Below are 27,669 nucleotides of genomic sequence, written 5' to 3'. Positions count from 1 at the left end.
CGGCGGCGGCGTCGGCGTCGGCGGCGAGGGTGTGTGCAGCGGTGTACGGCGATTTTGCGGCTCTTTCTCTCTCGTGTATGATAATGCGCGCGCCAGTGGCCCAGTGCAAGGGTCCACCGTATGCAAGCGCGTTAGTGATCCGAGCTTTCTGGTCCTCGACGCGTCCCTCGCGACTCTTCAGCCGAAGACTCGAACCGCTCTCTGTACATCTATGCAACCCTATGGCGCCTGCCCGCCCAGACATTGGCGCCAGTCACAAGATCACCTCGTTCTTCAAGAAGTTCACCGTCCCAAAAGAACGACGCCCCGATCCCAACGTAATCGAAGATGAGATCATCGTCGCGACACCCGGTTCGCGCGCGTCGACGCTGTCCGCACCGGACGACACATTGTATTGTATATGCAGAAAAGCCGAGCATGGCGCCATGATCCGATGCGACAACGAAAATTGCGACAAGCAGTGCTTTCACTATCCATGTGTGGCATTGACGGCCGAGCCGAAGGGAGAATGGTTGTGCACCGACTGCAGAACAAGACCAAGATCCGAGCTCAGAATCGCCTCCACGCATGGCCGCAGGAGCAGCCAACCGAGCCCGGCAAAAGATGTACGGCAGTCGAATAGCTCGCAGGGTACACCGCGCAGAAGAGGCAGGCCGCGCAAGGAATCTACAGCTTCGCTGTCGAGCACACACACTTCAGCCAGCACTCCTAGACGACGTAGAGGCCGCGCGCCCAAGTCAAGCCTGAGTTCGTCATCCAATCCATCGCGGAATAGCAGTATACATGCCAACACTGCCACGCCCAAAAAGTCACCCTTGAGGTACAATGTGAATCCAGTGACGGCACTGCCAGACGTCACACCGACCAAAGATTCACCATATCGCGAATCATCTGCCACGCCTTCGAAACGACGAGTTGCCCTCGGCGTCGAACTCTCCTCCTCGCCAAGATCAACATCTTCAGACCCCATTGCTACCGGCTCGAGCTCAATGGCTGCGCCTCCCGTTCCTGCCGTTTGCGCACCACCGCACACCACCGCACCTGCACCAGTAACATCGTTTTCGTCCATATCCACATTGTCGAGCGCTCCATTGAGCTCGCAGACTCCATCAGCTCCCATCAGCACTGCGTCGTCGAGCAAGCGCGTGATCAGCGGCGGACTGAAAGGTGTTCGCGATTCCGACTCGGAATCTGATGGCAGTGATGATGATCTGGCAGATGTGTCCACCTTTTTCGCGAACAAGAGACCCAAGCTTTCGCCTGCTGTCGAAGCAGGACCAAGCAAGATCGCACCCAGCACCGCCAAGTGTTCTGCGCAGAGTGAGAGACATAGACAAAAAGGAGTGAAAAAGAAGCTGCAGTCGCGCATCTCCTCGCCCCCGAGGAGAACATTTAAGAGTCTGTCGAGCTTGGCTAGACAGAGTGAGGAATGGCAGCTGTCTGAGGCAAAGATCGCCAGCCTTGAACAAGCCGTGGCAGACCTAGACCGGAAGGAAAAGGAGGAGGAGGAGACCGACGCGCTGGAACAAGATGCGGATGGCGACGCCTTGGTGGCTGCCGCTGGCAGTGACGATGAGAATCGCGAAAGGATGATTATAGCTCTGGAAAGGACTGAGGCGCTTCATGAACCTAATCGATACCACTTCTTTCTCGACAACCGGCCACAATTTCCCGATACTCCATTTCCGGTGGAATCACTCCCAAACGAGCCGTGGGCAAATTTGTACAAGAGTGAGAACTCTCGAAGGCAAGCCTGTATTACTGGATTTGCGGCTGAAGTGGCCGCTTATCGCCCGCTGCCTGTAGCCGTAACAAATTGGCTTGCACAGCAGCTGCTTCACGAACGGGACGAGGTGCTCTGCGAAGCCTACGTAGGCATACTTGAAGTCGCAAGCCAGGACCATACATCCGTATCAGACACGATAGCGTCGTTGTCATCGATGTACAAGACACGATCATTCTTCGAAAATGGCTCCAAGGAACAGGTCCGAAAAGGTCTACCTCCTGGACTGAGATATATGATGCGCGTCGTTCAAGTTTGCGCACCTGCATCGGACAGTATTGTGCCGGACGCAGCGCCCTCAATGACGACCGCAGCCTTCTTAGACCTCGCTATGATCAACATCGATGAGCATGTCAAGCAAACCATCGGCCTTTCTTACGAAGTCGCATCCTGCATTGAAAAGATGCTCGCCGACCTGTCCGAACAAGCATTCAAAATGCTCGTCACCGAAGCCATTGGCACCCTTTTCTTACCCGACCATCTCAACACTCTAATACGATGTCGAATCATCGCCTCACTTCCTGCCGGCACTGACCGTTCCTACCGCCTACGCCGCCGTCTCGCCCTAGAATGCTTCTCCACCACCCCCTCCCGAAAAACCGCAGAAACCCAAGACTGGCTCCACTCAATCCTCACAACCCTCCACTCCGCCCCCGAATTCTCAATGTCCGAACGCACAGATTTCAACCTCCTCCTCACAATGATCGATATCCTCGACATCGCAATCTCCTCCGGCTTCACCCCATGGTCCGACCTCCATCCCCCAACCTCAGACTCCTCTCGACCCACACGACAACCCTTACCTTTCTCCACCACCACCACCGCAGCAACAACACCTGCTGCAAAGCTCCACAACACCCAAATCGACGCCATCGTCTCGGAATTAAACTACATCGCGTCCAGAATCCGCGATGCCGGCACGACGCACTTACGTCGAACAGAAGTTAAAAGTGCGACGGAGAGGTTAATCGCAAGGTTAGAATGCTCTGTGAGGACGAAAATGAAACCGAAGAAGAACGTTTTTGGGGGAACAGTGTTACGGCAGGCGAAATTCGGGAAACCCCCGGTGGTTCCGGTTCCGGTTCCTGCGAAAGCTGAAGGGGAGGAGGAGGTTCCAAGAAATGGTGAGGGTGGTGATGGTGGGAAAGAAGAAAGTGATGATGGGGATAGGGAAGATTCCGAGGAATTTCAGACTTGTGTTGAGTTTAATACACAGTCACTGTCACAGTAGAAGAGCTAGCTAGCTGGGTCGATTTTGGAAGATACCACTTACTGATATGCAGCATTATGAACATAATGGTGATTGATACGATAATAGTACCTTCCTTGTTCTTGGGAGAAAAGTCTTCGACGCCGAATGATTGAATGATGCTATCTATGTATGTATGTATGATGCTTCATGAATCTAGACAACGAACGCGTTTTCAAAAGACGTGGCAATTCAAATGAATCACCCTCTCACATGCTGAGATTGAGACAACTGAAAGTTCTTGGGCTTTCTTGGACGCTGAGATTTCATTATATCTCATTTGAGACCATATGGAAAACTGATGTTCAGCTCTCGCAAGTCTAGTTCCTCGGTTGACGTCAACCCAAGGTCTTGCTCAATGGCTGCGCTATCGCTATATCAAGGCTCTTCTGGGTATTACATCTATGCTAGACTTTGCTCCTCTGTTGTATTATAACTCCATAATTCGTCTATCGCACTCTTTAAGCATGGCCTTCCTTTTTTGCATCCCATCTGTGAGCTTCGTCGCCACCGGACCAGCTCTTCTCCTCGTATCCGACTTGCTCCTTGACATACCGCATCAGCTCGTCGTTGCCTATGTTCTTGCCCTTATCGTCGCTGAGCTTGATCGCGTACTTGCCATCGGCTTTGCTGATCTTGATGACGATGTTCAGAGGGACACTCTTCTCGTCGGTCTTGAGGCGCTGAAAATCGTTGGTGAAGAATGTACCAACGCCGAAGCTTGGCGTCATGCCAGCCTCTTCAGTCGCCGCCTTATATTGGACGCAGCGATCGATGTTCAAGCTGTCGGAAAATACGATGGTCTTGGGGCCTTTGATGCCTTGCTTGCTGTAGAATGTCTTCATCAATTGCACGAACTCGACTGGATCCCCTGAGTCTTGTCGAACGCCGGTGAAGATTTCAGCATATGTGGCATTGCCGCGCTGCGCATCTGACGTGTAGCCACTCGTAGGTGCCGGACGAGCGAAGGCGCGAAGGAAATTCGGCGTGCCAAAGGTATCTGTAAGAGCAATACCTAGCACGCCGCGGCCAAAGGTACCGATCCAGTATTGCAGACCTTTTTCGTTGGCATTCGCATAGTCTTGGGTAACAGCAGCAATTCCCATGAACCATTCATGTGCGACCGTGCCGATCGGATTCAAACCATAGCGCATCGCTAAGTGAACGTTGGAGGTCCCACTAAACTTGCCCTTCCAACCCTTGCCGTTGTTCTCTGCCTCCTCTCGCGCTGCGATCAAGCCCTGAATTATTGTATCGTGGGTTTTGTAGTCCCTCCTTCTCCTGCTTCCGAATTCGCTGAAGACGCACCCTGCTTCGAGCAGCCTCTCGCCTTTCTGCTTCGCCTTCTCTAGCTGACCATCATAGTTCCAATCTCTGTCCACAAACTTGAAATATGCTTCTGAAGTGAGCGCGAGTACTGGGATCTCGTATAGGATCGTCTCCTTCCACCCTCCATGCACCTTTAAATGCAAGTCACCAGGCGTAGAGTCGTCCGCGTCCCCCACAGTAGATGGTGTGAATGTGATTGTGACTTGCTCTTTTGGCTTCAGCGTGAAGGTTTTCAAGTATTCTAGATACTCATTACTGAGATATGGACATGTTCGCTTCAACCAGCCAATTTCGGAGGCTGTGACGAAGATATTCTCGAGCTTGTCGATCTGCGCGCGTAGCCACTTGAAAGCCTCCTTGGTGAGGCGCATATGAGGGGTACGATTGGTGAAGGTATACTCGACGTCCACATCTGGAAAGTACTTGAGGACGGCGCATTGCATCGTCAGCTTGTACAGATCTGTGTCAAGCAGCGAGGATATTCCCTCTGGGTGATCGGTGCCATTGGTGGTCGCCATGGCTGGTAGTGGTATGTGCGATGCGGATGAAATGGTGGGTCTTGGATGGTCTGGAGCGCAGTGTAGAGCTTGAATTAAGAGGTGGTGGAAAAGGTGACGAGGACGCGACCGTAGTCATTCATAGGAGAGTGTTTGCTGGAGGTGGGGCGTAAGATCGGCGATAAGGCTGTGGCATGAGGACGGCGTGGAAGAGCATGTAAAGGTCTGGTCGCTGTAAAAATGCGGAAGGATTCGCAGGGAGATATTTTCCAAAGCTTAAGCTATGCCACGCTATCGATTATCACATGCTTTGTTGTGAGTGAACGAGTGTTTTGGCTTGCTTGGTTTGACTCCAGCTCGCTTCGCGCGGCGTCTGTTCCGAGAAGCATTTCTTTGCAGGGTCCAGCATTCGAAGCAATGACATCGACGTGCAGGGAAGGAGAAGCTCTCGCTCGAAGAGCCTCAATCTCGAATCCATACGGCACAGAGCTTCGGTCGGCGAGCCATCTTCACAAGTTCTGCTCTGCTGTACTATTACATCGCCACTTTCACTTCCGCATTTCTTTAGGTCAGCATCCACACCAACCAGATTTCTCCTAAGCCGACGGCGGCAACCTACTTCGCGACGCGTATCTACAATTCGTAGCTCTCAGGCAGGAGCTTGACTCGAAAATCAACGCAGCCAAAATGTTGCGATGGTATGAAGATATACCATGTCTACTTTTCATATATTCTCTAATCATTGTTCTGGCAAAAAGGTATCAATCCAAATTGACCTCGCGGCCGGTCCTCACACAAGCCGTCACGACCGCCGTCCTGTTCGCGACAGGTGATACGATGGCCCAGCAACTCGTCGAAAAGAAGGGTATTCAGAATCAAGATTTCGCTCGATCTGGTCGCATGGCCCTCTATGGTGGTTGCGTCTTCGGCCCTGCTGCAACGAAGTGGTTTGGGTTTCTGCAGAAGAAGATAGTGTTCCCTGGCCGACCGAATACAGAAATTGTTGCAAGAGTGGCGACAGATCAAACTGTGTTCGCTAGTACGAACCTGTTTGTGTTCTTGAGCTCAATGGCTCTCATGGAAGGCACGGACCCGAGGGATAAATTGAAGCAAAGCTACGGAACTGCGCTGCAGAAGAACTGGATGATTTGGCCGGCCGTCCAATTCACCAACTTCAAATTCGTCCCATTGGAGCACCGAGTATTGGTGGTGAACGTCGTATCACTTGGTAAGTGCATGGATGCGGATATGTTGAACTCGAGTGCTAATGGAAAAAATCTCAGGTTGGAACTGCTACCTAAGCTACCTCAACTCTGCGCCTAGTGGAGCGCACGACAGGGACGGAGGCGAGCTCCCACCTTTGTAAGGATTTCAGACTTCGAATTCGCTCCTGTGATATGGATGGAAATTGCTCGGATAGAAGGGCGACTGTGTATGGCATGGGCTTCGCTTGGGGTATAGCATGGTGTCTGGTGTCTGGCAATAGACCGGCTCGCGCTGCAACAGACAGCTGTGACGAATGGCTTAGATTAACTGGAAGCAAATTGTAGACACTTTCACGAAACATCCTTCGACCGAAGTCGTTCGTCTTCTTCAGGCGTCCTCGTCGTCAGCTGCAAAGCATGAATACCTCCCTCCGCCGCCATTTCATCCTTCATCAACTGGTTCACCATGCGGTGGCGAGCTATTTGCGGCTTGCCCATGAAAGCTTCTGAAATGATCTCAAGGCTAGAACGCATCAGCAATGGGGTTTGTTCGACATGTAGACCACCTACCGAAAATGTGTCTCCTTAGACGTCACACCCTGCATTGCTTTGTGGTGTGAATGCTTATGTGAATCGTTATGGATTACCAGACTTGCAGGCGCAAGAGTCTCTGTGAGCTACAATGTCCATGGTTAACACCATGCGGGCCAAATGAGCTTTGCGTGGAAGGCCTGACCTTTTGTCTGATAGCATCTTCCATCGGTGTTTGGGATGCCATGGTTGAGTATGCTGTCCTCTGCACCAAGCGCACAGCCTGTTGAAACATTGGCCCCTTCTCGATAAATTTCAAGATGCAATTGATCGTTACTCAGATGTAGAAGAGAGCACGCTCATGCATCCAAATTCCGAGATTCACCTGAAGAGAGTTCTCCACTTTCCGCGCCAAATCCCTGCAAGGCGCAACGCGCTTCACCTTTCCCTGCGTCATCACAGGTTCCAGTCTACTTTCCTGTGAACAACACTTGAAACTCATCACAACACCAATGTAGACTCTCCAGCAATGGCGCCCATCCGCCGCTATCTACGCATAACAAAATTCTCCGTCCTCGAAGTACGAGTCTACCTGCACAAACCTTCCGACACATCCTGGCTCCTCTCCTCCCGAGACAACGTGCTCCAACGCATAATCGCAGAAGTGCGCCCGAAAGTCCTACCCAAACTACGCGAGGAGAATGAGAATGCGAAGAAGAAGAGCGGGAAGAAGAAACGTGGAATCAAAGACGTTGCGAGTCAGGAAGATTTCGAAGTTGCGATTTTTCTCAAAGATACGAGTACGAGGCATTCGCTTTTGAGTAAGAGCAAGAGTTTTACGGAGAAACCGAGGTTGAAGAGTCGTGGGGTGAAGAATTTGACGGGGTATTTGAGCGAGGATCCGATTAATATTGATGGTGATGAGGAGATTCCTGAAGTTTTGAGAGAGGAAGGAGCGGAGGAGGTTGTGTCGTTGCATGATATTCCTGAGAAGATGAATGGAAAGCGGAAATCTGCTGCTGCTGATGGGGAGGACGATGCGCTTTTCGTGTCTTCGAGCGATGAGGAATTTTTTGCGACTCAGCGTGCGAACCCTAAGCCTGCGAAGAGACGGAAGAGGAACGAGGTAGAGCCAGAGCCGGAAGTCGAAGAGCAAGATGATGATAAGAAGAAAATGATGATGGATACGAATTATGATGGGTTTAGTATTTATGGGAGGATTCTGTGCTTGATTGTTACGAGGAAAGGGAGACGAGATCCTGGCGCGACGACTGCTACTGCTGCAGTGGGCGGAAGCCAGATGATGGAGCAGTGGATTGGAACTCAAGCAGAAGGTGGGAACGCTATCCTCGATGATGAGGAAGGCTGAAGTCGTTTAGCAGCATCCTAGCTTCAAGGCGTATGGATGAGATGACAGTTCTACTTTGGGAGTCGCAGTGACTACTATGCAAGACCGGGACACTAGGGCGCGACGCACGATTTGCATGCCAACGTCAAGTATGGCCTTTGTCGTGAATGTATTCGAGGCGCAGGCGTGGTCCAGTATATGCTCTACTGCACATTGCATGCATCGCCCTCATCTTCAAACCGAGCCCTCCGCCTTCACCAGTTCGGTCAATTATTCCAACTAGTAATCGCGGGGGATACATGAGACTACGAAGCATGCGACGAAGATTTGAGCTGTCCATGTCTTTGTGAGCTTGCCTCTCGTGTCACGCAGCCAAAGCCGAGATAACGAGCTTCCTCACCAACGGCCCGATTGTGGCATATTCGAGATTCGAGCAAGACCTCTGCAGCACTCTGTCCTCGGGGTATCAATCTGTTTAGGAAGAAAATAGGAATGACTCCGAGACTTGACTTATCGGTCTCGAATTGCTACTTTTGAACAACTTCTCCAGACCGGAATCTCCATCCGAGTAAGACGCTCGGATATCATAGCATGGAAAACGACATGACAATTGTGATATTGATCGAAATGTCAGAGTCAAGGATGCACTTCCGCACGTAGTCCTCTTCTAGCAATAAAATAAAGCCAACAGGTCTCGTGAACACTTTGTTCATGTCCAAATGATACCGATACGAAGCCGCCCTGCGATGCAGGGAAGGAAGGAGCCGGTCAGCTGTCTGCACCTTGTCGAAAAATTTCAGGCTTCGGTTTTGCGTCGTTCCTGCGTCGTCAGTGTGACGACTTTGTTCTGTTCCTGCAGTGGGATCAGAGGTTGTGCATTGACCACGCACTAGTTTCTACTACTACTTCACCTTGTGAGGTAGATAGAGGTCAGCATGAAGGACTTCAAGTTGCACTACCAAGTCCTAAGCTGTGGTGATCCGGAGTGAGGTGTACTGATTGGGCATGCGAATACACCACTGCTTTGCTGTCTTTAATCAACTTCCTCGTGGGCAAGCACCTGGTTAGGCCCTGTATACTTCTGTAGATTATCGGCTTATTTCCTATAGATTATTAGCAATAATCTATAATCTATAGCTTCTTAAACACTATATACTTCTTAATCGTACGACTATTATAGATTGTAGGTTATTATAAAAAGATTATTAGGGATACTAATTGCAGTAGTTATATACGAATAACCTACTAAATACCTCGAGAGGTGCTTTTAGCCCCTAAATAATAGACTTCTCGTCGCTTCCGAAGTAGCTCTTCTTTCTAACTATTATTATATATCTAATATAGACTCTATTTAAGTCGCCGTAGTCGTCGTTCTTATCGCCGGAGTAACTCTCGCTACCTCGATCCCCCTCTTTTAACGAAATATACGTAGACGGTAGTACTAGCCGTCTAGTAAGACCGAGACCCTTACGGAGCTAAATAAAGGCATAAAGGAGACCTTTCGAGTACTATATAGTCTAGAGTAGGATTGTTATAATATAATACGTCTTAGACAGCCGGTGCTATATAAGTTAATATAGGAGCTAAAAGAAGGCGGCGATTTAGATCCGTATAGCGCGATTAAGGTCTCGGTCGAGAAGTAGGTAGTTATATTCTTAGACTTTATAGCGTATAACCTATCTATAAGGCAGCTAAGAAAGGAATATTAGCACTTGTTTAGCACCTTTAAGTTAATTATTAAGCGAGTTAGCAAAGCGCTCTATAGGATAGCAAATAAATATATATCGTTACTAGAGGCAGACTTAATCTACGAGAAGCTAAAAGATCCTCTATTTAAGTACTTCTTAGGCGCGCTCGGCGCCCTTAATAGCACCTATATCTACGCTTAAATACTATACTAAGAACAGAGCGCCTAGCGTTATAGGAAGAATTTTATTACGTAGAATATAATAGCGGCGTACGACTTCGACTGCAAGTTCTTATACGCGTTTGTCGGTTACGAAGGCTCTATAAACAATAGAACAGTATTAGGTCGCGCCTTTAAGAGCGGTAGATTTAGCGTACCTAAAGGTCGATATTATCTCGCTAACGGTAGCTATTTACTACTCGATAAGCGCCTTCTAGTACTATACTAAAGAATAAGATATTATCTTCGTAAGTAGTACGCTTCTTCTCGGCGACTAGAGACAAAGGAAGAGCTATTCAACCTCCGCTACGCGCAGCTTCGTAACTATATAGAGCGGATATTTAGCATTATTAAGAAGCGCTTCGAAATCGTCGCTTAAGGTCTATACTAAGGTTATAAACTTATTAACTAGAAGCGTATCTTAATAGCCTATTTCGTACTCTATAACTTTATTCTTAGCTATAGCGGATAGCCTCTCGAGAGCGAGCCTAAGCTTACTAGAAGTAATAGTATAATTAGAAACCCCGATAGGTCCGTAAACGAGATATAAGGTAGTATTAAAGACGATATAATAATTAAGTTTCGTAATAAACTAGCGGAGGAAATGTAGTAGGACTATCTCGAGTATTTAGAGCGGAAACGGCTCGATTAGCGCCTATAGGAGTAGGGTAAAGTTTAGTTATTACCGGAGGCTATCTAGTAGGGGATATAGGGGGCGTTTTTAGTAAGGTTTCTACTATTTCTTCCCTTCTAGCTATAGCAACGGTATATAGACTACCTTTCTACGTCTCTATATCGATATCTCGAGGTAAGTTAACGTTATATTAGTGCAGTCTTAGCAGGGTAGGGTTTAGGATATAAAGAGTTTAGAACTTATACTTTATATAAAAGCTAGTTATATACGATTCGTCGATATATAATAAAATACTAATAAAGTCGAATTAATTGCTAACATAGAGTTACTATATATATAAGTGCGTACCTCTCCGACCTCCTAAACTAATAAATTAGACTTAGACTCGGATTAGCTAAATTTAACCTCTAACCTTTAGTCTATACTAACTCTTCTATAAATAACAACCTATCGCTAGCTCTATAGATACCCTAAACCGGGCAAAGGGGTAAAGGGCGACGGCTAGCTATACGCAGGTATATCTAGATACTATCCCTATAGTCGAGGCATGCTATTAACCTCGTTTTAAAGCTCTACGAAGAAGGCTTCGAAGTCCGCCTACCGTTTAGGTCGTATTATTAAAACGGCAATATTTGCGCGGTATAGTACCTTTCTAACCTCCTTCGCTATATTGTTCTTTATAGCAAACAGCTACTCCTTTAGCACTTCCGGATTAAATAGCCGCTTATATACTAGCTCTAAAGAATCCTTAACTCGTAGTATTAGTATAAAAGACCTAGCGTTAGACTTATAAAGGAAATTAGCTAGTATGTCCTTTAGCGGATTAAATGCCTTTATAATAATATCCTTATTAGTAGTAGCCTCGGCTGTCTAGCGGTAGTAGATACGCTTACCTTCCGCCTTCGCTTTTAGAAACTTCTTCTTATTTATCTTCTGCTTCTTCGCTGCGCGCTTTACCTATTGTTTGTACTCGCTTAGCTAATTGTCGTCCTTAGATTCTTCGCCGCTATTACTACTACTATCGCTCGAGTCCTTATCCTCTTCGTCCGACCCTCGACTACCTATCGTATTAGTTAGCTTATCTTCTACTAACAAAGCCGCCGTCTTAGCGCTATTACCTATCGCGATATCTACGCCTACGAGCGCCTCTATTTCTACCTTCTACGCCGGCTCCTACTTAAGAAAGATAGTATACTCTAGATATGCCTTATTATAAGTATCTTTAGCTTTAGTAGTCTCTCGAGAAGGCTATCTATTCTAGCCGCTAATATAAGTTAAATAGATAACTTAGAAACCCTATTCTCGCTTTATTATAGCCTATTTGTTTTTAAGAGCTATGTCTTTAAACTAGAGCTAAAACTTCTTACTTATTATCGCTATAATAGGCTAGAGGTCCTTTAACCGGAAGTTTCTACTATTAGTCTACTTCGCCTTAATCTTAATTAACTAGTCGAGATAGAACTAGAGGTGCTTATTCGTATAGCGCTTAAGCTCTAGATACTTCGTCGCCTTCGAGGCTTTATTCTTTTTTACTAGACGACGTTTACGCTTCGGAGCTATTATAAGAGCTTAAATTAAATAAATAAGAGGTAGATAAGGCAATCTATAGTACTAGCAACGCGATAGGACACGTCCGCGGAAGAGCTAAGACTAACAACCTAATAGAGCCGTAATAACCTATAATCTACTATAAAACCGTTTACTTAATAACCGCGTAATCTATAGATTATAGCGACAGGTTATTAACCTATAATCTACAACCTACAATCTACAGAAGTATATAGGGCCTTAAAGGCTCGGTAGCTGCAAACTATCTTCAAGCCATGTCTATGAGTTAGTCGCATTGTTGGGGCTGTAGTACGGAGACAGTGGTATATCGCTGTCCACTCGGCCTACACCCCTCACTTGATCCTACAAAGCTTTCTACTCATCACTTCTTCTCCAAACTCCACTCCCTAACCAATCTAAGAAACGAATTTCCGCGTTGTCTTGTTGTGACCCATGGTACGGCTTGGCTTAGCGGCGCGGGGATACCTCACCTGTTCCATGCATCTCAAGGATTTTGATAAAGGTTTATTTTTACTTTAGCTTGATTGGGAACAATTGACATTTCTGCACTGGTGCAATGATGCTGCAGGCTGCAGCTGTCAAACGACAAACGATCTGCCGCGCGGTGGACATGCGAGAGAGGAGTGACGGGTCAGTGTGAGCTCTCGTCTAGAACATCATTATTGTCATCGCATGACCTTTTCAAGACAGGGCAGTGGCAGTGGCCAGTGATGTACTGCTTATTAGTTCTATGAACCAGGCAGGGATGCATTTCGCCCCGTTGACGCCGTTCCCGCTGCCTCCGTACTGTGCCTTCGATATGATGACGGTGATGAAGACGTCGGTACGAAGGATTCGGACGCTAACGAGCACAGTGCGAACGAGGATATCCGGCAAGCATCAGTTGTGACTGTGTGATGATGAGCCGTGCCGTTCATGCTGTCGTGGCGGTTTGGTCATCAAAGAAACCACGACGCGTGTTATCGTCAATCATGAGCATGGTCGCGAGCTACGGACTCCGGTGTTGTTGTGCTACAGTACTGGGAAACTCTGCTTACTAATCACGTGGCTCGCACACCACACGGCAGTTGAAGCTTCACATGGGGGCTGTAGACTTTTGTTGAAAGGTCACCCACGCTAGCAGTGAGACAACTGCTCTCGTCATTGCTACTTCGAGGCGGTGAGTAGCAGTAGCAGTGGAAGGCATGGATGCTCTCATCCTGAATACGTGTCTGATGGCATCAATACTGTTGCTGTGCATGCAGCAACCCGCAAGTCACAGCGCAGCGATTCCTTCAAGAAACTACGTGTAGGAGTGCGTAGTACCATGATATCGAGGGATACTGCTGGTTGACAGAAGGGTGTCTGGTTGTACTCTGGCTTTGACGATGAGGGTGGTTGGTATTCTCCAGATACAGACATTGCATTGGTGCCAAGGCGTGGTCTACGGTCACAATGGATCTTAGCGCTGTGGCTTAAGCCCGCGACCAAGTCCCGACCTTTCATGAACGGCGTGGCCGACTGACGGCTGCCAGGAGGTCTAGCGGGGGCGCTGTGGAAGTACTTTGACATGACGATGGTTCTTGTGTGGTGCGACAGCAGTCCGCGTTGTGTGGCCTGACCTGACATCCGGAACCCCGCGTCTGCGAAGAGAGCTCGTGGTGGTGGCAGGAACAGGAAATCCGTCAACCTGTCCCTGTCATCTACCCGTTCTCTTGGTACCGATGTGGTCGGCTCAGATCTTGCGTATGAAGCCGAAGACGACGAGGAGCCCTGGCATTGCGGTGTCGCTATAGGAAGATGGGAAGACAATGAGAAGAAGAAGGGCTCTTGGATTTGAGAAGGCCGTGTGTAACAGACGGGCGGGAGATGCACTTGACTTGCCTCCTGTGCCACGCCATGCCATTCATTGAGAATGCTTTTGCGCCGTCTCATGCATGAAGCAGGCGAAAGGCACGGGTAGTATATTGATCTGGTGTTAATCTCTTATCGTTGAAGATGGAGAAGAAGCATCGGGCTTCAATGTAATGTGAAACATCCATTATGCTACATATATACTACATGCTATTATTACATCGAGACGCAAGAGAAGCATGATGATCCACGCTGATTGTGAGCCGAACGCCTGCACTCCTGCAGATCATGTGCAGCGCAGGTATACACGGCGAGCGACCACGTGGAAGCCAGGTAAGCAGAAATACTAGCAGCACTAAACTCTTTCAATCAACGAGTGCGTTTGCTCGTCCAGCTGACGCGTGCATAGCATAGCATAGCATGGCATGGCATGAGCATCATCATTTCTCGTGCATGACCATTTCTCGTTCTCCTGCCCTGCACAGAAGACCATGCATGCTGATTCGCCTAACAGCATATCATAAGCAAAGTGCAGCAATAAAGGACACGCCGATGACGGTGCGGTCGAGAGCTAGGCAGCCCAAGGAACCCAAAGACAGCCGGCCAGTCATAGAACTATGTATCGGTACTACCACTACCGTTCTTCCGCCCGCCTCTTCATCTCGCTTGCCGGCATCTGCGACGGCGCACCAACGTCAGGAGCATAGCGTCGAACAATTTGCCACGCAGAACACGCCTTCTTCTGCGACAAAAAAAATCTTCCTTAGCTAGGGTATAGGGTGAAACAGGCGTACGGCTACGGCGTCTTCGTACGTAGGAGGCCGCGTCGCTGCTGTTGCTCTCCCTCTCCCCGTGCCCCTGCGACACAGAAATAGCTTGCGAGCTGCACTACTGTAGCCATCGTCGAGCTAACGTTACCCACGGCACGGCTGCGCGCGGAAAGCGATGAGGCCATGTCCCGCACAACGCAACGCCCTTGTAGCTTGACCCAGCTGCCCAGTGTGGCTTGACGGCCTGACTACTGGAGCTGCATAGGAGCCAGGCATATCATACTTGCGCGCCCACGCATCATGTCTGAAGCAGTGCGACATGTGCGCGGTGCCTTCAATATTGCGAACGTGGGACAGGGCATATCGATTGCCTTGTATTGACTGTGCCCAGTGCCGTAATAACAATGGATCTCCAGCAGGGCGTTGGCGCCGGTGTCCTTTGCGCATCATCGCATACGAGTGCCTACATGAAACAAGGCCAATGCTAGTCACTCGAGGCCGAAAGCAGTAAGGATGCGAGTGGTAGGGCGACCGCATGATCCGTCCAAAATCGCTGCCCTGACTGCCCTGTCATGCCCAAATTTGAGTTCAGCCAATTCCTCCTTTCTTTTAGGCAGCTAGTCTAGTCAAGGCGGTCTGGGATGCCGTTTTGCATCAAGAGAAGAAATGACCCGTGGACATGGTTTGCGTATGATTCCCATCATATAAGCATCATCTCCTCCGCCTCCCTCACCCTTGCTTCTCTCGACCAGCAACAACAACATTATTTACCAAGACGTTTGGAATCTCAAGCTTTTATCACGGCACGATCCATTGCACGCCTGTTCCATCGATAAATACTCATCCACGTGGACACAGCCTCAGGCCCATACGACAACCCACGTCACTCATCGTCGCTAACGACAAAATCTCACAATGCCAGCCTCGACATTTCCACCCTGCCCAGGTCCTCCGCCAACACGGCCTCTGCCACCTCTTCCCACAAAATGAGGCATGTGCGTCACGCATTGCTCATTCGCCATACTACTCACAACCTGCAACACTCTGTTCGACAACGCGGCTTTGTTTCCCGGCTCGACTCGGAAATACCAGGCCTGCAATACCTGTTCGCACCTCGCCGCGCCTGGCCTGGCCTGGCCTGAGCAGCTAATACACAACATCATGCAAGCCAGCTTCACACCTTGCTCGGATCCTGGAGCTTTCTGGCTCGGTCTATCTATGCTGTCGAGTGCAGCTGGACCATTCACTTTCCAATCGACATGCTTGGCGCTCTGCTGTACGACACCCACTGGCGAGAAGGCGTCTTCACTCACTCCCACCTTTTATTACGACTCCTCTTGCCGCGAACACCATCTTAACTCCCCCGCATATAATCACCCCCGACGACACTACAACGTCGTCACCCTTTTCGATACCTTATTCCCTTTCGGAGCTGCTGGACGGCGGAAATGTACTACTACTGGGCTGAATAAACAACACATCACGGGCTTGTTAGAATACCAGGTCGGGGCTCATTTGAGCGCTGGCCAGACGTTGGTTAATGTAATTTTGGGTTGGTCTACGGTGGTATTGCATGGATGGCATGGAGGCGCGCAATTCTTTGGCTTAGATGCGAGCATGATGTGGAGAGGAATGGAGGTGATATACCCAATGGCAGCTGCAGATGAATGCGCGCCTCAACTATGTTTTGATAGCGATGGACCCAAGACAGTGGTCAAATGATATACTGACCTGATGGTCACACGATTGCGCGCCTTCTGTTTCCTGTTACATCGCGCTATCCCACGCTGCTTCATTGCGCCATCGCGAAGAAGCTGGAGCTGGCGCTGCAGTCAAGTGGCATGCGCGACACGTTGCAGCCGGTGCATGCATCAATGCCGGTCACGTCTGAAGTTCCAGTATGTAAACTCCAATGCAACAATCTGCACGGCACCAACACTTCCCAGACGGTGTTCGCAATTCACACTTTGACAACAAAAGTTGCATATGGCTACAGGTAGGTCAGAGTACTTGCTTGATGAGACGGCATACCAAACAAGAATACCCGCGCCATCTGCACCATCGAAGTGTCGCGGCATAATAATAACATGCGAGAAGCTATTATCATAAGCGGTGCTTCGCTGGCATTTTATTAAAACTGATCCTTCGTCGTGTCGTATCGTTAATTTCTGACTACTACAGTACTGAGAATAGCAAAAGTCATTTGGAAACAGGTCGGCATATGCATTGAATTGTCGTTGGATTCGCGTATGTGTTGGCACCGCAGAGCAGCTGGCCTGGCTTCACCGCATAACCTTATTACCTAGAAAGTAATGCCACCTGGTGCAGGCTGAAGACTGTGACATGCATGCTTCAGCCTTCTATAGAGGCCTAGTGATGTCCAAACCTTAGTAAGTAGTAATTACTATCCCTATAGTAATTACTATAGAAATTTCGAGACGTAGTAATAGTAATTATTATTACTACTATAGTAATTACTATTTAGTAATTACTTATTACTATATAGTAGTATAGTAGTTAATATATACTATTTAGATATAGAGGAGTACTTTATTTTTAAAGATATATTATATTATCTTTAGAAAATAAATATAATAGTACTATATCTATAAAAAGCTATTAAGAATCTCTTATTCTAAAAAAAGTTTTTCTATTAATAAAAAATAGTAATATAATAGTAATATAGTAATTACTAAATAGTAATTACTATCTATATTACTATTTCTTATATCTCGTAGTAATAGTAATTACTAAGGCTTAGACAATACTATAGAGGCCTACGATACGTCTTAGAACTATGTTTTATTACCGCGCCTACCGCTCGCTCCTAAGAATAAGATCCCTATATAAATCTATAACGAATAGTTTTGTTTTTACTTAGCGAAAACTTACTAACGCCGACTAAGGATGTAAATTCACCGTATATACTATATAATATATAGATAGATAGATATTTCATTTGCCTGTTATAGTGCCTTTCGGCCTATGTAGGTCTGTTTCTATGTATTGTTTTAGGTAGGAAACCAACTTGGTTAGTAAAAACCTCCCTCCTGTCCTATTTATAAGTGTTAATCTTCCTCGTTTCCCTGTTTTCCTTCCTCTAGGGTGTACTAGTATTATAGTTATTACCCTCTAACTACCTTGCCTACTGCTCTACCCTTCTTTCCCCCTCTTCTTCCCTCCTTCTTATCTACTCCTTAATTTCCCTTACTAGTACGAATTGTTATATAAATCCCTATTTAATAATCTACTTTACTATCCTCTTTAGGTCTTCTTTGCTCTAGATTAGCTTATCGTATTCCCTTTCTATTGCTTTTAGTCTCTAATCACTTCTACCTTCTAACTATTAAGGGCAGACTAGCAGTATATACTTAGGGTTCTAAGATTAGTAGCTATATTAGCAAGCTCTACTTTCAATTCCTAGGACGTTTCTTCTAAATAGGTAAGATCTGAGTCTAATATATTTAGATCTAATTTAGATAGCTAGGCTTACCTCGGCCCTATTTAGGTCCTTATAGAGCTAGTAGTTATATTAACTAAATTTGATTAGTACCTTTAGGGTTCCTAGTCTAACTTGTGTTTTGTTCTATTCCTGCTCCTATAGGTATCTAGCAATTAATTCTGCTAGGCTTTGTTTCTCTCCCTTTAGCTTGTCTTCCTTCGGCCTTATATTTAGTCCCTAAAGCTCTTTCTCTAGCATTTCTCTTGTTAAGACTCTATATTGCTCTAGGTCTTTAACTTTCTAGGGAGTTATTTGTAGTCTGTCTCGCCTCCTAGTCCTAATATATTAGGCTTTTATCTTATCTAGTGCCTTTTAAATAGTCTGTTAGGCTAGGTATTCTATTGTCTTTGCTATATATTGGTGTCTTAGTCCCTTAAAATATTGTTTGACTAGTAGGATCCCTAATTCTATTTCTACTACCCTTGTTAGTGTAGTTTTATATACTCCTAGGATTTTCTTTAGGCTTTAGGTTTAGGACCTACTAACTAGTTACTTAATCCTCTTTAGTATTTTCTCCTAGGCTGTCTATATCTGTGCTCTATATAGTATTGCTAGCTTAACAATTGCTTTGTATATAACTTTAGCTTTCTCGAATATAGCCCCCTATATAGAGGCTATAAGCCTATTAATAGATTGCATATTAGCATCTGCCCTCTACTTTACCTTCTTTACTTATAGTCCCTAATTCAGTTTTAGATCTAGCTAGATCCCTAGTACCCTAAGCTCTGCTAATAGTTAGGTTTTAAAGCCTTAGATAGTGATTGATTGCTTTATATTATAGGTTGATTTAGCCTTGCTAAAGTAGATAAGCTAGTACTTTTCTAGGGCGAATTTTGCTCTATACCTCCTTGCCTATTTTTTATACTCTTAGTGCTTCTCTTCTAGGATGTTATAGTTAGTTTCTGTTGTCTTAGACTAGGCTAGGATGTTTGTATTATCTATAAACCCTAATACTAATGTGTTTTTTAATTCTAGGAGTAGGAGTAGGTCTACTATAAAGATAAGGAAGAGGATTAGGGAGAGTATTAATCCTTAGGGGATTCCCTTTTCAGTTAGTATTAGGTCTAATTTGAATTTGCCTAGAATGAGCTGTATTAATCTTTCCTATAGGAAGGACTAGATAAATTAGACTATCTAGTTTAGTATAGCTTTCTGTTTAAGTATATATAGGAGCCTTTTATAGAAGACATTATTAAAGGCTCCTAAGATGTCGAGGGAGAGGAGGGTTACTACCTAGTTTTAACTATAGTGCTAGATATACTTAATCTGTTCTATAATTAGTTCTATAGCTGTTAGTGTTAACCTCTTCTTTCTTCCTCCTATCTAGCCTTTAGGAAGGATGTTCCTTTCCTCGGTAAAGGTTGTTAGCCTTTTAGCGATAATTTTTTCTAGTACCTTACCTATTGTATTAAGTAGGGCTATTAGTCTGTAGGCCTTAAGCTATATATAGTCTTCCTTCTAGGGCTTCCTTAGCACTACTATTAGGGACTTCCTAAATAGTCTTAGGTAGTGTCCTAGTGCTAGGCTTTATAAAAAGATATTAGCTAGTGCTAGGGCTAGCCCCTTCCTATATGCTTTTAGGAGTTTGTTATAGATCTTGTCTTCTCCTAGTGCCTTGTTGCCTAGAATTTTCTTTAGGATCCTTTCAATAGTTTCGGGTTTAACCTAGGTGTCTCTTAGTGTACCTAGTAGTAGAGTTTCTTGTTCTTTCTCCTTTATATCTAATAGGTCTGCTTATACTTCTCTATAGAAGAAGTAGTAGCCTAGGGCTCTTACTTTCCCTTCTATTGTAGTCTGTATTTGTCCTTGTTAGTCTATAATGTCCGGGAATTGTAGTAGCATATCCTTATCCTATTTAGATCTCCTTGCCTATTTAGCTATCCTCTATATCTCCTCTAGTTTCTTTATAATCATTCCTATTATAGATCTCTATTCTTATATCTTGTCTTTCTTAATCTAGATCTTCTTTTCCTAGTAGGCTTTATTATAGTTGTCCTATACTTCCTAGGTATAGGTTTGTGTCTACTATCTCCTAGCCTTCCTTGCTACTTTAACCTTCCTTATATACTTACTAGTCTAGTATAGTTGCTAGTATAGTAAATGTTTCTTTACTAGGGTATGCTTTCTAGCTACCTGTTTTAGGATTCCTATTAGTTCTTCTACTGCCTTGTTAATGTCCTCTAGCCTTAGTAGGTACTTTATTAAGAGTTCCTCTAGTTTTAGGCCCCTTTCTAGTTCCTCCTTAATCCTGCCCTATTAGGCACCTTTCTAGTTAAGCTTCTCCTCTAGTTCCCTTTCCTAATTAGCTTAGACATTTAGCTTAATCTGTACCGGGAAGTAGTCTAATAATTCTTCTAGTTCCTAATTGACCTTGTATCTTATAATCCTGTTCCTAATCTAATATAATATAAAGTATAGGTCTAGTATACTGCTGCTTCCTCTTGCCTCCTAAGTAATTAGTCCCTTTAGGGTAACAATTTCTATTCCTTCCCTCTCTAATATATTAATTAGTCTTCCTGCTAGGAAGTAGTAAGCTAGGGTAAAGTCTAAGCCCTAGAGGGGGTAGTAGAGGTTGAAATCCCTAAGTAGGATTTAGTAGGTATTCCCCTAAATAACTCTAAGTAGTCTTTCTAGGGTTTTTAGTTAGGTACTGCTTCTTAAGTCTAGTAGTAGGTTGTATATACAGTAGACTTAGAGTATACCTTAGGATGTCTCTACTTAAACTAATATTAGGTCCCTATCCTCCTATAGTATAGCCTGCTAGGTTTCTATATCTATCTCCTTACTAATATAGATATATGTCCTTAGGGCTCCCTAGTTGTAGATAATTGGGTAGTATCTTAGGTCTTTAACTATTGCTAGTCTCTTTGTATATAGGTTAAGCTAGGGCTCTTAGATTACAATAATATAATATTCTTTTAGGTTTAGTACTTAAAGGAAGCTCCTCTATACCTTGTCTTTGCTCTTATTAATATTGTACTGTATAATGTTCAGTAATATTACAATGTTTATTAGGTTTCATCTATATTATTTCCCTATAAGTTTTCCTTTAGTCTTCCCTTACTTTAGACTAACATTTGACTAAGCTTTGTCTGCCCTGCTTCCTTTCCTATAATATTAAGGTATCTTAGTCTCCCTAGTTGCTAGTAACTCTCTTGTACTAGTAAGGCCCTAAATGTAAACCTATTATCTTGCCTAGACCTCTTTTATAGCACTTAGCTAGGTTGCTTCTATACCTAGCTACCCTAGCTTATTATATATCTTTTTAGTATATTGATTCTAGCTTCCTTCGCTTTCCTAGCTGCCTATATTCTTACTAGGCATTCCTTCGCCTAAGAGGGGTGTCTTTTAGTATAGTATGTATATCTTACTTCTCCCTTATATACTTTGCATTCTTTAACCTAGTGCTCCCCTATACAATAGGAGTAGGTATTAGTTGTCTTTATACATTTAGCTGCTAAGTGTCTATAGTATTGATATTTGAAGCACTATATTATCCTATAGTTGCTTCTATATATCTCTATTTCTAATCTTTCAAAGTCCTAGAACAACCCCTAGTCTAGTACTATATTAGCCTGCTCTATACTCCCTACCTAGATAATTAGGGAAGATTGCTTCTTAGTCTCTTCGATTTTCCTTTTAATCTATGCTACTTTTATAATCTTTAGGCCTAGGTATATAGCTTAGTTTTGTCTCTATAGGCTCTTAATATCCTATTCTTCCTTAAAGCTTCTTATTATACTATAGGCTATAATTATAAATTACTATTAGGAGACCTTTGCTGTTTTCCCTATCTTAGTTGTCTATTCTTTTTATATTTCTAGCTTCTTTTTGTCTTGCTCTTATACTATAAATAGCTTGATTACCCCTTTACCTTCGTTCCTAGCCCTAATTACCTCTTTAACTATAATTCTTTCTATAATCTCTTTCCCTATAAGTCCTTAGATTTCCTTTTACTTCTATAGGTCCGTAATATAGACTCGAACTACTGTCCTCGGGGGTTTTAGCGCCTCCTAACTAGCTACTGCTACCTAGGTACGGTAGTTTAGGCTTATCTCCTATTGTTTCTTCGTAATCTTTGCTACGACTATATTAGCTACCTTTATAATTACGTAGCTTGCCTAGTTATAGATTGCTTTTAGTCCTTTAAGGAGTTCTAAAATTATTATTCTATATACCCTCTTAGGGGTTCTTCTATCTTCTGCCTTTAGTACCTCCTCTACCCTAGTATATAGTACTTTCTATTCGTCCTCCCTTCCTTCTTAACTATCTTCCCTTCGTCTCTAATTGTTCGCTGCTATCGCTTCTAACAACTCTAGTAGGAATATCTATATAATATATAGGTATATACGAGGGCCTATACTAATGCCTCGATATCTTAGGGAATCCGACTGTTATCCGCGTATTACATAACTCCTCTATAGGTGTATACCAGGCATCCGACCTCGAGGGCTGTGTACATGGTGTATTACACGCTGTGTACACGAATACACTGGATGGTGGGCTCCATGATCCATCACCGTCGCCGACAACTAATAATTGCTTTCGCTGTCGTTGTGGCTGATGATCGACTCGGCGGCGTAACCTTCGAGAAGCTCGAGATCCGAGCTCAAGGGCCGCATGCAGGGATGCCGCTCCTTATGGTACGCTGCCTTTTGCAGGACTTCACCGCAATTCTGCAACTCGCCCCTGTCTGCTTTGAGAGGGAGAACTCCTTTCTGCAGAGCTTGCAACTTGCAACTCAGTCCGTCACCGCCAGTCAGATTGAAGTTATTCCGAGCACCGAGCAATGGCACTCCACACTGGGCGTAATTGGGTTGACTTGAGAGGCGCAGACACAACAGACCAGAAGGAAAACAGCAGCGAGCAAGTCCGAAAGGCTGCGATCAGGCTCTGGCAGGAACCAATTCGCCCCTATGCTCAGTCAGCTTTCGACCGCACGTCCTCATGAAGCGGCTCGGCCGCAGCTTTGCTGCAAATCAAGCGTCTTCAAGCATCAAGGATCTTCCATTGAGGCGACAGGCCGGGACTAGGTTGGGCCTCATGTCATGATATGAACCAATTCTATCACCCAAGCTGCCAAGCAAACGCCAGGCAGCGTCAGCTTTCATCACCGCGGCGCTATTGAGTGGTGGCCATCATCAGCGTGACCAGCAAACCAGCTTCTCGGCAGCATCAAGCCAATGTACGGAGTTGCGGGCTTGCAGGATGGCCGAGGGTTCAAAGCACGTCAATAATTTTGAGCGAACCGTCTCTCATTACAGCGGCTCCTCTTGCACATCTGAGGTGTTCACACCGCTACTTTCGCGCCACGAGGGCTGACTGTGACCTGGAAACGTTTCAATGGCTTTTTCCAGAATGATTCTTGATGAGTCAAATCATCATATACGAAGGCAACTTGTCCTTGCCTTCCCCTTCATGAATCTAAGCCTGACTAAATCACCGCCACGCTACCCTTGAAGAAAGTGCCCACGGACTGTTGGTTTACGGCCAAACCTGGACCTGTCAAAATGACGATCGAGATAGAGTTTCTTGACACTGCTCATCAGTCTTTCGGACACTGTGCCGGCCAATGTTACAGAATGGACGAACCGTCGAACACGTTGTACAATTTCCAGCTGTTTCATGAAAATGCCATGTGGGTTGAGGAAGAAGCAATGCGAACTGGCGCTCCAGACCCTTGCTTGCAACCTGGTTGACTATACGGTACCTGCAAGGCACCAGAGCTACAGTACAGCTCTCTGCGCGCGTGCGCGGCGGATGATGATGAGAGCTGGTAATACGCCGACGAGAGTAGCGTGGACCTTGTCCCCCTCCGATAAGGTTGAGAAAAAGGTTATGCCCGTTATACATACGTACTGGAGTTTCTTCGGGACGAGGTGTCGCGTGCCGCGCTTTTGGAATTCTGCTGGATGCTCGGCATCGTCGGCGACAGGGAGACTTGAGCTGCACCAACCAGAGTCGTCCGCGCTACGAGAACGCTGTCGATTTCCTGATGACACTGACCGGCGACCGCTGATGTTGGTATAGGGTCCTGGTCGAGCGTTTCACACCCAGCAGCCGGTAAGCAGCGCCCTTTTGCGTGCGCGCAGTGCTCGACGTCGCAGGACAGGCCTGGTATGAACGTGGTCGCCTGCGTGTGTGTACGAGGCATCATAGCTGCTTGCTTGCAACGATCCTGTTTCGGAGCTAGCTGCCCTGTTGCAGGCCCAAGCACAGCTGGCGTTGGTGTGCCGGGAGGCAGCCTGGCAGCCTCAGCTCTCCGAGTCCAAATTCCAGATCCGGCCAGCTACAAGCTTCTTCATTAAACCTGTTGTCCGAGCGTCTTTGGCTTGGTCTGTGATATACTTGCATCTCTTGGTCGCTGCCCAAAAGACCATCAGGTCCATCACTCCGCATAAACTTGACGCTCTTCACCACAGTGACTAATTCTGCTTGCTGCCAACGATCAACGGTGCAGAGCATCAGCATCATCATCATCATACTGGTTGTTGCAGTATAGCACTTGACTATCTGCACCTCTCCTCCATTGCGCAAAGAGCTGTGGGAGCCGATTCTCCCTTTCGGACGACGCCAATACTTCAGACCGTAATGTCCTCAAGCAGCCGCGACTTCAACAACATGCATACCGCGGCTTCACCATCCTCTGCCATCTCGGTGGACGACTATCTGCAACGATGCTTCCAAGCGATTGATGATCTCGCCAACAACCCCTATGTGAATGGCACTCTTCCAGGTCCAGACGAAGAACGGGGAGGTCAAGAACACAGAGGATCAATTCAAGAAAGTCCAATGCGAGGTTCAAGCCACAGAAACCAAAATCAAGTCGCTCGCAAGGAGAGCCAATACCTTGATACAAGCAGAAGCCAGACTCCCAAAGCACCAACGGGCTCAAGATCGACGACTCCGATTCCAGGACCTCCAAAGTACAATCCGGAATCCAGCTCAAAGGCGATGAAGTCTCCCGTAGACCACATGCATCTACCTCCGGTCACGCCAAAGCCCGAATCGAAAATGAAGGGGTTCAAGGCTTTCATGAGACCGTCTTGGAGATAGATGGTACGATCATGTCCAACACGTCCATGCATTCGACAGCTTGAATACTAATTCCTGCGAACAGATACTCCCTAGTGCATGCTATGCCTCTCTTGAACTGCAGGCGGTCAAGAGTCGCTCGGCGACTAGAAGACTGCGCGGGACGCATAACGACCACTAAAGACTACGCGACTGTAACAACACTTTCTGGCACCACCACTGCATCGACCACTGTATTTCTAGCTGAACGACCCTGACTGACGGCGAAGCTTTGTTGTTTGGAGCACGCTCATCAATACCCCCATCGCAAATACCCATGTTCTACTACCGCTACTCGGAAGATACGCACTTGTTGTTGTTTTTGTTGTTGTTCTTGTTGTATCGGACTGTTGCTTCAAATGCCAGTGCTGCCTGCGGGTGGGTTACACGGACACAAATTTTCTTCCTTTGTAGGGGCATGTTTTTTAGCAGCAACCTCTTATGATAAAACCCTTCACTTCTCGATAATAATACTAGACAAACTAATCGATTGCCTGCTCCTTCCCTTTCCGTTGTTATTATTATTATTATTACTATCGATTCCGACCTTTAGTACCGACTAGTATATCTATTTATATATATATAATTAAACTTACGTTACTTAAGAGAGGCCTAACTATACTACCTATCTATCTAGACTCTAAACGATATTACTATACCGTATTTCTCTTATGCTTTCTATCTACTAGTACTAGCTCTTCTAGCTTCTAGGCTCTAGGTTCTCTTACGTAAAACTACTTTATTAATAGGCTAGTCTTACTACGTACGCAATCCCGCCTACGTAAATTACTAGAATAGTAGATCTGTAAGAAGGGTTATATTAGCAGGTAGATAGGGTAGTAGTGAATTAGTATAGTATTCGATAGAGATCTAAAAGGAGAGAGAGGAAGGTAGGCTAGTTAGCCTAACGCTAAGCGCTAAGCCCTGCCTAAGGCACCGAGACCCTAGCTTTACTCGGCCTAGTTATATGCCAATTACGTATAACCTCTTTAGTCCTAATACACGCTTCCCTTCTAAAGGCCGCGCCCTCGTAGCCTATCTATATTATAACCTAATCTCCGTTACCGCTAACTTAGTAGACTAACTAAGCCGTTTAGCCGCGCTAAATTAAACGCTTAACTACCTAATTATATAACTATATTAAATCTTACCTCCGACAATGTCTAACTTCTAACTACGCTATTACTACTACCGTAGTAATAATAAGGGGTTATATAGCTATATAAATTGAAGGCTAGTAACTAATTACAATACGAGCGCACCTTCCCTACTATAATAGGTAGGTATACGGGGTATTATAGCACTACCCCCGTTCTAAGTAAGGTTGTCCGAGTTCTTTACGTCTACTCTTAAAAGACCTAGCAATGTCCGCTTTCGAGGGTTTGTCCGCTTCCGAGGGTTATTATTCTTATTATTACGAGGACTATTATTTACTATCGTAGTTTCACTAGCCCTAATTAGTTAGGTTTAGTAGCCTTCAATTGTCAATCTTATCTTATCTTTTTAGAAAAAACACAGCTCGTCTAGTTTCTATAAGTAAAGGCTATTATAAGTGTAGTAGTTAAGGTTCGCCTCGCTTAAAGGGTTAGAAAGATCGAGGAGTAACCTATTGTCCGCAAGATCGACCCCGGCTAGCTTAGCTCTATAGTTTTTGCCCTTAGTTAGTCTATTAGTCGCTTAATCTTTTAGGCGGCTCAAAGTTTTAACTCGGCCTTAAAGTTTTAATTAAACCTTTAATAGGTTCAATCTTTTAACTTAGTTAGTATAGTGCTTTAGGCTCGTAGTATAGGTAAGGTTGCCTCTACGGCGTAGCGACAATAGTAGTAATATTAACAATAGCGGCGCTAGTCGTCTTAGCGCTAACTTTACCTCGCTTCTAATCTTCTTCTTTAACTAACAATATACTCCGCAATACCGTTAATAATATAGCCGCGCCGGCCGCGCCGTCCTCGCTAATTACCTAGGCCTCGAGGCCTCGATAGAATAAAGGAATAAGAGGGGGACCTATAGGGCTCGGTAGTAGAGAGGTAGATGTCTTTTAGAAGAGTAGGTAGTTAATTGACGCGTTATAGCTCGTTTATTAATACTCGGTACGCGTTTACTATAGTAGTATAGTCTCGTTATCCTTTGCTAATAATTGCTTATCTCTAATTAGTTAGTTTAATAGCACCCCGGGGGTAGCATTATTCCTAGGCCTTAGTAGCATTACGAGCTTTTAGCCTTTTTCTTATTCTTTACGCTAGTCTAATACTCGTCTAATAACTTAGTTATATCCTTAAAAGAATCTTTAGCTTCCTACGAGTCCTATTCTAGTAAATAGCCCTACTATCTTAATAGGTACTCCTTCTTACCCTTCCTAGTCCGATGCTTTAGTATACGCTCTATAGACTATAGCTCTTTACTATCGGCTAAGACTTCTTCTAACTTAGTAGGCGCTTT

General features: G+C 45.6%; 14 protein-coding genes across 14 annotated transcripts; 9 read left to right on the top strand and 5 right to left on the bottom strand.

The window, feature by feature from the left end:
• Positions 1-377: 377 nt before the first annotated feature.
• MYCFIDRAFT_9960 (uncharacterized protein) lies at positions 378-530 on the top strand (the record flags this gene model as incomplete). The annotated part of the gene is made up of 1 exon (XM_007921451.1): positions 378-530. A coding segment is annotated over one exon (153 nt), but the record flags the coding sequence as incomplete, so codon positions are not given.
• Positions 531-989: 459 nt separating this feature from the next.
• MYCFIDRAFT_84189 (uncharacterized protein) lies at positions 990-3,014 on the top strand (the record flags this gene model as incomplete). Its single annotated transcript, XM_007922379.1, has 1 exon — positions 990-3,014. One exon carries the CDS (start codon positions 990-992, stop codon positions 3,012-3,014), a length of 2,025 nt encoding a protein of 674 aa, XP_007920570.1.
• Positions 3,015-3,175: 161 nt separating this feature from the next.
• On the top strand, positions 3,176-3,443 carry MYCFIDRAFT_169085 (uncharacterized protein; the record flags this gene model as incomplete). Its single annotated transcript, XM_007922560.1, has 3 exons — positions 3,176-3,216; positions 3,254-3,350; positions 3,381-3,443. 3 exons carry the CDS (start codon positions 3,176-3,178, stop codon positions 3,441-3,443), a joined length of 201 nt encoding a protein of 66 aa, XP_007920751.1.
• Positions 3,444-3,493: 50 nt separating this feature from the next.
• Positions 3,494-4,879, bottom strand: MYCFIDRAFT_44487 (uncharacterized protein; the record flags this gene model as incomplete). The annotated part of the gene is made up of 1 exon (XM_007921780.1): positions 3,494-4,879. One exon carries the CDS (start codon positions 4,877-4,879, stop codon positions 3,494-3,496), a length of 1,386 nt encoding a protein of 461 aa, XP_007919971.1.
• A 466-nt stretch (positions 4,880-5,345) lies between these two features.
• MYCFIDRAFT_71100 (uncharacterized protein) lies at positions 5,346-6,435 on the top strand. The gene is made up of 3 exons (XM_007922116.1): positions 5,346-5,556; positions 5,617-6,086; positions 6,142-6,435. Exons 1-3 carry the CDS (start codon positions 5,546-5,548, stop codon positions 6,222-6,224), a joined length of 564 nt encoding a protein of 187 aa, XP_007920307.1. The 5' UTR covers positions 5,346-5,545; the 3' UTR covers positions 6,225-6,435.
• Positions 6,415-6,841, bottom strand: MYCFIDRAFT_44649 (uncharacterized protein; the record flags this gene model as incomplete). Its single annotated transcript, XM_007921785.1, has 3 exons — positions 6,415-6,586; positions 6,634-6,740; positions 6,800-6,841. The coding sequence occupies 3 exons, from the start codon at positions 6,839-6,841 to the stop codon at positions 6,415-6,417; spliced, it is 321 nt and encodes a 106-aa protein (XP_007919976.1).
• Positions 6,842-7,123: 282 nt separating this feature from the next.
• MYCFIDRAFT_84193 (uncharacterized protein) lies at positions 7,124-7,963 on the top strand (the record flags this gene model as incomplete). Its single annotated transcript, XM_007922380.1, has 1 exon — positions 7,124-7,963. One exon carries the CDS (start codon positions 7,124-7,126, stop codon positions 7,961-7,963), a length of 840 nt encoding a protein of 279 aa, XP_007920571.1.
• A 1,922-nt stretch (positions 7,964-9,885) lies between these two features.
• Positions 9,886-10,077, top strand: MYCFIDRAFT_44623 (uncharacterized protein; the record flags this gene model as incomplete). The annotated part of the gene is made up of 1 exon (XM_007921784.1): positions 9,886-10,077. A coding segment is annotated over one exon (192 nt), but the record flags the coding sequence as incomplete, so codon positions are not given.
• A 2,232-nt stretch (positions 10,078-12,309) lies between these two features.
• On the bottom strand, positions 12,310-12,990 carry MYCFIDRAFT_169082 (uncharacterized protein; the record flags this gene model as incomplete). The annotated part of the gene is made up of 8 exons (XM_007922559.1): positions 12,310-12,382; positions 12,417-12,470; positions 12,522-12,534; positions 12,591-12,613; positions 12,643-12,699; positions 12,729-12,779; positions 12,817-12,892; positions 12,942-12,990. The coding sequence occupies 8 exons, from the start codon at positions 12,988-12,990 to the stop codon at positions 12,310-12,312; spliced, it is 396 nt and encodes a 131-aa protein (XP_007920750.1).
• Positions 12,991-13,016: 26 nt separating this feature from the next.
• MYCFIDRAFT_169081 (uncharacterized protein) lies at positions 13,017-15,191 on the bottom strand (the record flags this gene model as incomplete). The annotated part of the gene is made up of 13 exons (XM_007922558.1): positions 13,017-13,062; positions 13,096-13,250; positions 13,279-13,803; positions 13,841-13,904; positions 13,927-13,960; positions 13,988-14,047; positions 14,113-14,163; positions 14,207-14,230; positions 14,259-14,391; positions 14,433-14,545; positions 14,575-14,626; positions 14,671-14,759; positions 14,807-15,191. The coding sequence occupies 13 exons, from the start codon at positions 15,189-15,191 to the stop codon at positions 13,017-13,019; spliced, it is 1,731 nt and encodes a 576-aa protein (XP_007920749.1).
• Positions 15,192-15,428: 237 nt separating this feature from the next.
• MYCFIDRAFT_209454 (uncharacterized protein) lies at positions 15,429-16,399 on the top strand. The gene has a single exon (XM_007922557.1). The coding sequence runs from the start codon at positions 15,648-15,650 to the stop codon at positions 16,374-16,376; it is 729 nt and encodes a 242-aa protein (XP_007920748.1). The 5' UTR covers positions 15,429-15,647; the 3' UTR covers positions 16,377-16,399.
• Positions 16,400-16,446: 47 nt separating this feature from the next.
• MYCFIDRAFT_169079 (uncharacterized protein) lies at positions 16,447-17,003 on the bottom strand (the record flags this gene model as incomplete). Its single annotated transcript, XM_007922556.1, has 5 exons — positions 16,447-16,561; positions 16,594-16,619; positions 16,649-16,791; positions 16,828-16,930; positions 16,974-17,003. 5 exons carry the CDS (start codon positions 17,001-17,003, stop codon positions 16,447-16,449), a joined length of 417 nt encoding a protein of 138 aa, XP_007920747.1.
• A 5,613-nt stretch (positions 17,004-22,616) lies between these two features.
• Positions 22,617-23,107, top strand: MYCFIDRAFT_169078 (uncharacterized protein; the record flags this gene model as incomplete). Its single annotated transcript, XM_007922555.1, has 2 exons — positions 22,617-22,914; positions 22,944-23,107. The coding sequence occupies 2 exons, from the start codon at positions 22,617-22,619 to the stop codon at positions 23,105-23,107; spliced, it is 462 nt and encodes a 153-aa protein (XP_007920746.1).
• A 1,640-nt stretch (positions 23,108-24,747) lies between these two features.
• Positions 24,748-25,212, top strand: MYCFIDRAFT_191726 (uncharacterized protein; the record flags this gene model as incomplete). Its single annotated transcript, XM_007922554.1, has 1 exon — positions 24,748-25,212. The coding sequence occupies one exon, from the start codon at positions 24,748-24,750 to the stop codon at positions 25,210-25,212; it is 465 nt and encodes a 154-aa protein (XP_007920745.1).
• Between the last annotated feature and the right edge of the window lie 2,457 nt (positions 25,213-27,669).

The sequence above is a fragment of the Pseudocercospora fijiensis genome (assembly GCF_000340215.1).
Source record: "Pseudocercospora fijiensis CIRAD86 unplaced genomic scaffold MYCFIscaffold_1, whole genome shotgun sequence".
NCBI classification, from domain to species: Eukaryota; Fungi; Ascomycota; class Dothideomycetes; order Mycosphaerellales; family Mycosphaerellaceae; genus Pseudocercospora; species Pseudocercospora fijiensis.
The sequence above is the reverse complement of the archived record's forward strand: the minus strand, read 5'-3'. Positions and strand labels throughout refer to the sequence as shown.

Excerpts from the sequence above, each read along its gene's own strand:
- MYCFIDRAFT_71100 (XM_007922116.1), top strand. Across the intron at positions 6,087-6,141 it reads GGTGAACGTCGTATCACTTG|GTTGGAACTGCTACCTAAGC; the intron begins GTAAGTGCATGG and ends AAAAAATCTCAG.
- MYCFIDRAFT_209454 (XM_007922557.1), top strand. The coding sequence starts at position 15,648 with ATGTGCGTCACGCATTGCTCATTCGCCATACTACTCACAACCTGCAAC.